General features: G+C 45.3%; 1 protein-coding gene across 1 annotated transcript in view; it reads left to right on the forward strand.

Moving 5' to 3' along the window:
* Positions 1-3,580: 3,580 nt before the first annotated feature.
* Positions 3,581-12,108, forward strand: part of LOC134433290 (kallikrein-14-like) — a 20,209-nt gene continuing 11,681 nt past the window's right edge. The window contains exons 1-2 of the mRNA XM_063182157.1: positions 3,581-3,647; positions 6,056-6,244. Of these exons, the coding sequence (XP_063038227.1) occupies positions 3,581-3,647; positions 6,056-6,244 (256 nt within the window). The remainder of the gene's footprint in view (positions 3,648-6,055; positions 6,245-12,108) is intronic.

Here is a 12,108-nt window from a genome sequence, read left to right on the forward strand (position 1 = left end):
TTGGGCTTTTTGGGGGGTTTTGGGGCTTTTTGGGGGATTTTTTGGGGCTTTTTTGGGCTTTTTGGGGGGACTTTTGGGCTTTTGGGGCTTTTTGGGGATTTTTTTGGCTTTTTTTGGGCTTTTTTGGGGGATTTTTGGGGCTTTTTTTGAGCTTTTGGGGGGATTTTTTGGGGATTTTTTTGGGTTTTGTTTGGGCTTTTTGGGGGATTTTGGGGCTTTTTGGGGCTTTTTGGGGGGATTTTTTTGGGATTTTTGGGGATTTTTGTGGCTTTTTTTTGGGCTTTTTTGGGGATTTTGGGGAATTTTTTGGGGATTTTTGGGGTTTTTGGGGATTTTTTGGGGCTTTTTGGGGGATTTTTGGGGATTTTTTTGGAGGCTTTTTTGGGGCTTTTGGGGGGATTTTTTTGTGGATTGTTTTTGGCTTTTTGGACATTTTTGGGGATTTTTTGGGGCTTTTTTGGGTTTTTTGAGGGGATTTTTGGGGCTTTTTTGAGGGGATTTTTGGGGCTTTTTTGGGGATTTTTTGGGGAATTCTTTTGGGATTTTTGCGGATTTTTGGGGCTTTTTGGGGGATTTTAGGGGATTTTTTGGGGCTTTTTTGGGGATTCTTTTGGGATTTTTGGAGATTTTTTGGGCTTTTGGGGGGATATTTGGGGATTCTTTGGGGCTTTTTTGGGGGGATTTTTGGGGCTTTTTTTTGGCTTTTTTAGGGATTTTGGGGGGATTTTTTTGTGGATTGTTTTTGGCTTTTTGGGGTTTTTGGGGCTTTTTGGGGGGATTTTTGGGGATTTTTTGGGGGCTTTTTTTGGGACTTTTTTGGGGATTTTTTGGGGGGATCCTTTTGGGATTTTGGGGGGGTTTTTTTGCGATTTTTGGGGATTTTTGGGGCTTTTTTGGGGATTTTTTGGGGATTTTGGGGGGATTTTTTTTGTGGATTTTTTTTTTTTTTTTTTTTTTTTTTTGCTTTTTTGGGGGTTTTGGGGATTTTTCGGGGCTTTTTTGGGGGCTTTTTTGGGGGCTTTTTTGGGGGCTTTTTTGGGGATTTTTGGGGGGATTTTTTGGGCTTTTGGGGGGATTTTTTGGGGGCTTTTTTGGGCTTTTTTTTGGGATTTTTGGGCTTTTGGGGATTTTTCGGGGTGGTTTTTGGGGATTTTTTTGTGATTTTTGGGGGATTTTTTGGGGCTTTTTTGGGGCTTTCTTGATGCCCCCCCCAAATTTTTTGGGGTTTCTGTTTGACCCCCCCTCAATTTTTGGGCTTTTTGGGCCCCCCCATTTTTTTGGGACCCCCCCCCAATATTTTGGGCTCTTTAAGTGCCCCCCCCTCGATTTTTGGCTGCTTTCCCCCAAATTTTGGGGTCCTTTGATTCCCCCTCCCCCCAAACTTTTGGGACCCCCCCCTTCAAATTTTTGGGGTTCCCCCAAATCTTAGGATCCCCCTCAATTTTTGGGTCCCCCCGATTTTTCCGTGCCCCCCGAAATTTTTTGGGTCTCCCCCAAAAGTTTTTGGGTCTCCCCAATTTTTGCTTCTCCCCCCAAATTTTTGTTTCCCCCCAAATTTTTTGTTTCCCCCCAAAGTTTCGGGTTCCCGTCCCCCCCAAATTTTGGATCTTTTACCCCCCCAATTTTTGGGACCCCTCCCCTCGATTTTTGCGGCCCCCCCAAATTTTTTGTCCCCTCCCCCTCCAAATTTTTGGTTGTCCCTCCCCCAATTTTTGTCCCCCCCCCCCCCCCCCAATTTTTTGGACCCCCCCGAATTTTTGGGTCCCTCCGAATTTTTTGTTCCCCCCCCCCCAATTTTTGGGGTGTGCCCCCTCCATTTTTGGGGTGTCCCCCATCCAAAATTTTGGGTCCCCCCCCCAATTTTTGCCTCCCCCTTAAATTTTTGGACCCCCCCAAATTTTTTGTTCCCCCCCCCCCAAAATTTTTTGGTTCCCTCCAATTTTTGGGTTCCCCCCCGGATTTTGGGGTCCCCCCCCAAATTTTTTGGTTCCCCCCAATTTTTGGGTTGGCCCCATTGTTCCCGCTCAATTATCGCCATTATGGTAATTATGGTAATTATGGTAATTATGGTAATTTTGGTAATTATCATCATTATCGTGGGCAGGGAGCGGCGGGAAGGGAGGGGGAAAATGGGAAAATTTGGGGGAAAAATGGGAAAAAAAAAGAGAAATTTGGGGAGAAATAATGGGAAAATCGGTGGGGGAAAAGGGAAATTTGGGGTGAAAAAAAGGGAAATTTTGGAAAAAAAAAACTTGGGGAAATGGGGGGAAAAATGGGAAAATTTAGGGGAAAAATGGAAAAAAAAAAAGGAAAATTTGGGGAGAAATGATGGGAAAAATGGTGGGGGAAAAGGGAAATTTGGGGTGAAAAAAAGGGAAATTTTGGGAAAAAAAACTTGGGGAAATGGGGGGAAAATGGGAAAATTTAGGGGAAAAATGGAAAGAAAAATGGGAAATTTGGGGAGAAATAATGGGAAAAATGGTGGGGGAAAAGGGAAATTTGGGGTGAAAAAAAGGGGAAATGGGGGAAAAAATTGGGGGGAAAAAAGGGAAATTTTGGAACAAAAAAACTTGGGGAAATGGGGGGAAAAATGGAAAGAAAAATTGGAAATTTGGGGAGAAATAATGGGAAAATTGGTGGGGGAAAAGGAAATTTGGGGTGAAAAAAAGGGGAAATGGGGAAAAATTTGGGGGGAAAAAAGGGAAATTTTGGAACAAAAAAACTTGGGGAAATGGGGGAAAAAATGGGAAAATTTAGGGGGAAAATGGAAAAAAAATTTGGAAATTTGGGGAGAAATAATGGGAAAATTGGTGGGGGAAAAGGGAAATTTGTGGAGAATAAAGGCCGGAAATTTGGGAGGGAAAAAAGGGAAATGGGGGGAAAAAAGGGAAATTTGGGAAGGAAAAAAAATGGGGAAATTGGGGAGAAAAAAAATGGGAGAAAAATGGGAAAAATGGGAGAAAAAATTGGAGAATTTGGAGGAAAAATGGGAGGAAAAAAAGGAAAATTCAGGGGGAAATGGGGAGGAAAAAATGGGAAATTTGGGAAGAAAAATTTGGGAAAATGGAGGGAAAAAATTGGAAATTTGGGAAGGGAAAAAACCGGGGAATTCGGGAGAAAAAACCCGGGACATTTGGGAGGGAAATAGGGAGGAAAAAATGGGAAATTTGGGGAGGAAAAAAATGGGAAATTTGGGGGGAAAAAGGGGAAAAGTGGGAAGGAAAAAATGGGAAAATTTGGAATAAAAAATGGGAGGAAATGGGAAATTTGGGAGAGAAAAATGGGAAAATCTGGGAGGAAAAAAGAGAAATTGGGGGAGAAAAATGGGAGAAAAATGGGGGGAAATGGGAAAATTTGGAATAAAAAATGGGAGGAAATGGGAAATTTGGGAAAGAAAAAAAGAGAAATCGGGGGAGAAAAATGGGGAGAAAAATGGGAAAATTGGGGGGAAATGGAGGAGAGAAAAGGGAAAATTTGGGGAGAAGAATTGGGGTTAAAAACGGGAAATTTGGGGAGAAAAATGGGGGAAATGGGAAAATTTGGGGAGAAAAAACGGAGAGAAAATGGGAAATTGGGGGGGATGGATGAGGATGAGGATGAAGAAGATGAAGGTGAGGATGAAGATGGGGAACGTGATGGAGATGAAGGTGAAGAGGAAGAGGAAGAGGAAGAGGAAGAGGAAGAGGAAGAGGAAGATGATGAAGATGAAGGAATGGATGAAGATGATGATGATGAAGATGATGAAGATGAAGATGATGATGATGAAGATGAAGATGAAGATGAAGGAATGGATAAAGAGGAAGATGAAGATGAAGATGATGAAGATGAAGGAATAGGTCGATTAGGATGAAGATGAAGATGATGATGAAGATGAAGATGAAGGAATGGATGAAGATGATGATGATGATGAAGATGATGATGATGATGATGAAGATGAAGATGAAGATGAAGGAATGGATAAAGAGGAAGATGAAGATGATGATGATGAAGATGAAGGAATAGGTCGATTAGGATGAAGATGATGATGAAGATGAAGATGAAGGAATGGATGAAGATGATGATGATGAAGATGATGAAGATGATGATGATGAAGATGAAGATGAAGATGAAGATGAAGATGAAGATGAAGGAATGGATAAAGAGGAAGATGAAGATGAAGATGATGAAGATGAAGGAATAGGTCGATTAGGATGAAGATGAAGATGATGATGAAGATGAAGATGAAGGAATGGATGAAGATGATGATGATGAAGATGAAGATGATGAAGATGAAGATGAAGATGAAGGAATGGATAAAGAGGAAGATGAAGATGAAGATGATGAAGATGAAGATGATGAAGATGAAGGAATGGATGAAGATGATGATGATGAAGATGAAGATGATGAAGATGAAGATGAAGATGAAGGAATGGATAAAGAGGAAGATGAAGATGAAGATGATGAAGATGAAGGAATAGGTCGATTAGGATGAAGATGAAGATGATGATGAAGATGAAGATGAAGGAATGGATGAAGATGATGATGATGATGATGAAGATGAAGAGGAAGATGAAGAAATGGATCAATCAGGATGAAGATGAAGAAGATGAAGGAATGGATGAAGATGATGATGATGAAGATGATGAAGATGAAGATGATGATGATGAAGATGAAGATGAAGGAATGGATAAAGAGGAAGATGAAGATGATGATGATGAAGATGAAGGAGTAGGTCGATTAGATGAAGATGAAGATGATGATGAAGATGAAGATGAAGGAATGGATGAAGATGAAGATGATGAAGATGATGATGCTGAAGATGAAGATGAAGATGATGATGATGAAGATGAAGGAATAGGTCGATTAGGATGAAGATGAAGATGAAGGAATGGATGAAGATGAAGATGATGAAGATGATGATGATGATGAAGATGAAGAGGAAGATGAAGAAATGATCAATCAGGATGAAGATGAAGAAGATGAAGGAATGGATGAAGATGATGATGATGAAGATGATGAAGATGAAGATGAAGATGAAGATGAAGATGAAGATGAAGGAATGGATGAAGAGGAAGATGAAGATGAAGATGATGAAGATGAAGGAATAGGTCGATTAGGATGAAGATGAAGATGATGATGAAGATGAAGATGAAGGAATGGATGAAGATGAAGATGATGAAGATGATGATGATGATGAAGATGAAGAGGAAGATGAAGGAATGGATCCATCAGGATGAAGATGAAGAAGATGAAGGAAGGCCCAGTTCTATCCCAGTCCAAACCAGTTCAAACCAGTTCAATCCCGGTTCAAACCAGTCCAAACCAGTTCAAACAGTATAAACCAGTCCACACCAATCCAAACCAGCACAAACCAGTTCAAACGGTTCAATCCCAGTTCAAACCAGTTAAGGCCAGTTCAAACCAGCTCAAACCAGTTCAATCCCAGTCCCAACCAGTTCAAACCAATCCCTCCCAGTCCAAACCAGTCCAAACCAGTTCAAACCGGTCCAAACCAGTCAAACCAGCACAAACCAGTTCAAACCAGTCTATCCCAGTTCAAACCAGTTCAATCCCAGTCCAAACCAGTCCAAACCCATCCCAACCAGTTCAAACCGCTTCAATCCCAGTTCAAACCAGTTAAGGCCAGTTCAAACCAGCTCAAACCAGTTCAATCCCAGTCCCAACCAGTTCAAACCAATCCCTCCCAGTCCAAACCAGTCCAAACCAATCCCAACCAGTTCAAACCAGTCCAAACCAGTTCAATCCCAGTCCCTCCCAGTTCAAACTGGTTCAAACCAATCCCTCCCAGTCCAAACCGGTTCAATCCCAGTCCGTCCCAGTTCAAACCAGTCCAAACCAGCCCAAACCCATCCGAACCAGCTCAAACCAGTCCAAACCAGTATAAACCAGTCCCTCCCAGTCTGTCCCAGTCTGTCCCAGTCCAAACTGGTTCAAACCAATCCCTCCAGTTCAAACCAGTCCAAACCAATCCATCCCAGTCCAAACCAGTCCATCCCAGTTCAATCCCCTCCCCCTCTCAGATCTTATCTCTCTCTCTCTCCCCTCCCCCCCCAAGATCTTATCTCTGATATCCCGGAGGGGGCGTGGCCAGAAGGGGGCGTGGCCAAAGGGGGCATGTCCCAGATTTGGGGGCGTGGCCAGAAGTGGGCGTGGCCAGAAGTGGGCGTGGCCAAAGGGGGCGTGGCCAAAGGGGCCCCCATAAATCCCCGGCGATTCCCGGGGCAGCCCCAGAGCAGCGGGGAAGGTGAGGCCGGGAACGGGAAATTGGGGAAATTTGGGAATTTTTGGGGATTTTTTGGGGAAATTGGGGGATTTTTGGGGTGTTTTGAAGATTTTGGGGGATTTTTTTGGGGATTTTGGGGGGATTTTGGGGGATTTGGGGGGGAATTTGGGGATTTTTTGGGGATTTTGTGGGATTTTTTGTGGATTTTTGGGGGATTTTTGGGGGATTTTTTGGGGATTTTTTGGGGGATTTTTTGGGGAATTTGGGGATTTTTGGGGATTTTGGGGATTAGGGGATTTGGGGGATTTGGGGATTTTACGGATTTTGGGGATTTGGGGGAATTTTGGGATTTTTGGGGGATTTTTTGGGGAATTTTGGGGATTTTGGGGGATTTTGGGGATTTTTGGGGGTTTTGGGGGAATTTTTGGGGGATTTGGGGGATTTTGGGGGGAATTTTGGGGAATTTGGGGATTTTTTTGGATTTTTGGGGGATTTTTTGGGGAAATTGGGGATTTTTGGGTGTTTTGAAGATTTTGGGGGATTTTTTGGGATTTTGGGGGGATTTTGGGGATTTGGGGGGGAATTTGGGGATTTTTTGGGATTTTGTGGGATTTTTTGGGGGATTTTTGGGGGATTTTGGGGATTTTGGGGATTTTGGGGATTAGGGGATTTGGGGGATTTGGGGATTTTACGGATTTTGGGGATTTGGGGGAATTTTGGGGATTTTTGGGGGATTTTTTGGGGAATTTTGGGGATTTTGGGGATTTTTTGGGGGTTTTGGGGGAATTTTTGGGGTTTTGGGGGAATTTTTGGGGATTTGGGGGATTTTGGGGGGAATTTTGGGGATTTTTGGGGAATTTGGGGATTTTTGGGGATTTTGGGGGATTTTTTTGGGATTTTTGGGGATTTTTGGGGGATTTTGGGGATTTTTTTAGGATTTTGGGGATTTTGGGGATTTTGGGGGGGTTTTGGGGATTTTTTGGGGAATTTGGGGATTTTTGGGGGAATTTTGGGGATTTTTTGGGATTTTTGGGGATTTTTTGGGGGATTCTTGGAATTTTTGGGGTTTTTTTGGGGATTTTTTGCGGATTTTGGGGATTTTGGGGATTTTTGGGATATCGGGGATGTTTGGAGGATTTTTGGGATTTGGGGATTTTGGGAATTTGGGATCTTGGGAATTTTGAGATTTAGGGGGATTTGGGAGGTTTTGGGAATTTGGGGATTTTTGGGGATTTTTTGGGATTTTTGGGGATTTTTGGGGATTTTTTGGGGATTTTGGGGATTTTTGGGGGATTTTTGGGGATTTTTTTAGGATTTTGGGGGATTTTGGGGGATTTTTTGGGGAATTTGGGGATTTTTGGGGGAATTTTGGGGATTTTTTGGGATTTTTGGGGGGATTCTTGGGAATTTTTGGGGGTTTTTTTGGGATTTTTTGCGGATTTTTGGGGATTTTGGGGATTTTTGGGATATCGGGGATGTTTGGAGGATTTTTGGGATTTGGGGATTTTGGGGAATTTGGGGTCTTGGGAATTTTGAGATTTAGGGGGATTTGGGGAGGTTTTGGGAATTTGGGGATTTTTGGGATTTTTGGGATTTTGGGAATTTTGGAGATTTTTTTTTGAGGATTTTTGGGGAATGTTTGTGGATATTGTGGATTTTTGGGGGAATTTGGGGATTTTTGGGAGGATTTTTCGGGACTTTTGGTGTTTTTTGGGGAGGAGGTTCCTCTTAAATCGGGGGGGGCGTTTTGGGGGCATTTTTGGGGTTCCCTTTAACACAGAGCGAATTTTTGGGGTCCCCTAAATTTTATGGGGAATTTTTGGGGTTTTTTCCACCAATTTCGGGGGATTTTTTGGGGGGTTCTCTAAAATTTGGGGGGGGAATTTTCTGGGGTCAAATCCCGGGGTGTCCCCCCCCCCCCCCCCTTTTCTGACGCCCCTCCCCCACGGGCAGATGGGGCCCCCCCGGGTTTTGCTGCTCTGGGCCTGGGTCCTGCTCGGCTGCCGTGAGTGACGGACCCCAAATTACCCCAAAATTACCCCAAAATTACCCCCAAATTACCCCCAATTCACCCCGAACCCCAAATTACACCCTGAACCCCCAAATTACCCCCAAATTACCCCAAATTACCCCCAAATTACCCCAAATTACCCCCAAATTACCCCCAAATTACCCCAAATTACCCCCAAATTACCTCCAAATTACACCCCGAACCCCAAATTACACCCTGAACCCCCAAATTACCCCCAAATTACACCCAAATTACACCCCGGACCCCCAATTCACCCGAACCCCAAATTACCCCAAATTACCCCAAATTACCCCCAAATTACCCCCAAATTACCCCCAAATTACCCCAAAATTACCCCCAAATTACCCCAAATTACCCCCAAATTACCCCGAACCCCAAATTACACCCTGAACCCCCAAATTACCCCCAAATTACCCCAAATTACCCCAAATTACCCCAAATTACACCCCGGACCCCCAAATTACACCCCGGACCCCAAATTACCCCGAACCCCAAATTCCCCCCAAATTACACCCTAAATTACACCCCGGACCCCCAATTCACCCCGAACCCCAAATTACCCCCAAATTACCCCAAAATTACCCCCAAATTACGCCCAAATTACCCCCAAATTACCCCAAATTACACCCAAATTACACCCCGGACCCCGAATTCACACCCCAGACCCCAAATTACCCCCAAATTACACCCCGGACCCCAAATTACCCCCAAATTACCCCCAGATTACACCCTGGACCCCCAATTCACACCCCAAATTACACCCCAAATTACACCCTGAACCCCTAAATTACACCCCAGACCCCCAAATTACACCCCGGACCCCCAATTCACACCCCGGACCCCAAATTACCCCCAAATTACCCCCAAATTACACCCCAGACCCCAAATTACCCCCAAATTACCCCCAAATTACACCCCGGACCCCAAATTACACCCCGGACCCCCAAATTACCCCGAACCCCAAATTCCCCCCAAATTACACCCTAAATTACACCCCGGACCCCCAATTCACCCCGAACCCCAAATTACCCCCAAATTACCCCAAAATTACCCCCAAATTACGCCCAAATTACCCCCAAATTACCCCAAATTACACCCAAATTACACCCCGGACCCCGAATTCACACCCCAGACCCCAAATTACCCCAAATTACACCCCGGACCCCAAATTACCCCCAAATTACCCCCAGATTACACCCTGGACCCCCAATTCACACCCCAAATTACACCCCAAATTACACCCTGAACCCCTAAATTACACCCCAGACCCCCAAATTACACCCCGGACCCCCAATTCACACCCCGGACCCCAAATTACCCCCAAATTACCCCCAAATTACACCCCAGACCCCAAATTACCCCCAAATTACCCCCAAATTACACCCCGAACCCCGAATTCACACCCCGGACCCCAAATTACCCCGAACCCCAAATTCCCCCCAAATTACACCCTAAATTACACCCCGGACCCCCAATTCACCCCGAACCCCAAATTACACCCCAAATTACCCCCAAATTACCCCCAAATTACCCCAAATTACCCCCAAATTACACCCCGGACCCCCAATTCACACCCCGGACCCCAAATTAACCCCAAATTACCCCCAAATTACAGCCCAGACCCCAAATTACCCCCAAATTACCCCCAGATTACACCCCGAACCCCAAATTACCCCAAATTACCCCCAAATTACACCCCGAACCCCGAATTCACACCCCGGACCCCAAATTACCCCCAAATTACATCCCGACCCCCCATTCACACCCCAAATTACACCCTGAACCCCTAAATTACACCCCAGACCCCCAAATTACACCCCAAATTACACCACAAAACCCAAATTACAGCCCGAACCCCGAATTTACACCCCAAATTACCCCCAAATTGCACCCGAACCCCCAAATTACCCCCAAATTACACCCCAGACCCCCAAATTACACCCAAATTACACCCCAAACCCAAAATTACACCCCAAATTACACCCCAAAACCCAAATTTACACCCCAGACCCCCAATTTACACCCCAGGCCCCGAAATTACACCCCAAATTACACCCCGAACCAACAAATTACACCCCAAATTACACCCCAGACCCCAAATTGCACCCCGAACCCCCAAATTACACCCCAAACCCCCAATTCCCACCCCAAATTACACCCCAGACCCCCAAATTACACCCCAGACCCCCAATTTACACCCAAATTACACCCCAAACCCCCAATTCCCCCCCCCAAACCCCCAATTCACCCCCCGAACCCCAAAATACACCCAAAATTACACCCCAAACCCCGAATTTGCACCCCAAATCACGCCCCGAACCCCCAATTTCCCACCCCAAACCCCCAATTTACACCCAAACCCCGAATTTCACACCCTGAACCTCCAATTCCCACCCCAGACCCCCAATTCGCACCCCAAATTTCCAATTCCCAACCCAAATCCCGAATTCACACCCCAAATTTCCAATTTGCACCCCAATTCCCACCCCAAACCCCCAATTCACACCCAAACGCCCAATTCCCACCCGAAATCCCGAATTTACACCCCAATTCCCACCCCAATTCCCCATCCCGAACCCCCAATTCCCACCCCAAAACCCCCAAATTACACCCCAAATTACACCCCGAACCCCCAATTCCCACCCCAAACCCCAAATTTTCACCCCAAACCCCCAATTCCCACCCCGAACCCCCAATTCACACCCCAAATTACACCCCGAACCCCCAATTCACACCCCAAACCCCCAATTCCCACCCCAAACCCCCAATTCCCACCCCAAATTTCCAATTTACACCCCAATTTCCCACCCCAAACCCCAATTCCCACCCAAAACCCCGAATTCACACCCCAAATCTTTAATTTCACACCCCAAACCCCCAATTTCCCACCCCAAATCCCCGAATTTGCACCCCAAACCCTCAATTCCCACCCCAAACCCTCAATTCCCACCCCAAACCCCCAAATCACACCCCGAACCCCCAATTCCCACCCCAAACCCCAAATTTTCACCCAAAATCCTCAATTCCCACCCCAAACCCCCAATTCCCACCCCAAATTTCCCCCCAAACCCCCAAATTACACACCGAACCCCCAATTCCCACCCCAATTCCCACCCCAAATCTTTAATTTCCCACCCCAAACCCCAATTCCCACCCCAAACCCCAATTCCCACCCCAAACCCCCAATTTTCCCATCAAAATCCCAATTTTTCCACCCAAATTCCTCTTTTCCCACCCGATCCCAAATTTTCCCACCCAATTTTCCCCCATTTCCCCAAATCCCCATTTCCCCCAGTTTTTTCTATTTCTTCCCAATTTTCCCCAATTTCCCCCAAATTTCCCCCATTTTCCCCCAATTTTCCCCAAATTTCCCCAATTTCCCCAAATTTCTCCCATTTCCCCGCAATTTTTCCTATTCCTCCCTCAATTTCCCCCCAAATTTCCCCAGTTTTTTCCCAAATTCCCCCATTTCCCCCCAATTTTTCCCCATTTCCCAAATTCCTCCCATTTTCCCAATTTTTTCCCAAAATTTCCCCCCAATTTTCCCCATTATTTTTCCCAATTTCCCCATTTTCCCCTAAATCCCCGAAATTTTCCCAATTTTTCCCAATTTTCCCCCCAATTTTCCCCATTTTGTCCAAAACCCCCATCCCTCATTTCCCCCCCATTTTCCCCCAATTTCCCCCCCATTTTCCCCAAATTCCTCAAAATTTTCCCCCAAATTTTCCCCATTTTTCCTCCCAATTTTTCCCATCTCCTGCCCCAATTTTTCCTCCAAATTTCCCCATTATTTTTCCCATTTCCCCCCATTTTCCCTCCAATTTCCCCAATTTTCCGCAAATCCCCCAATTTA

The sequence above is a fragment of the Melospiza melodia genome, unplaced genomic scaffold, assembly GCF_035770615.1.
Source record: "Melospiza melodia melodia isolate bMelMel2 unplaced genomic scaffold, bMelMel2.pri scaffold_175, whole genome shotgun sequence".
NCBI classification, from domain to species: Eukaryota; Metazoa; Chordata; class Aves; order Passeriformes; family Passerellidae; genus Melospiza; species Melospiza melodia.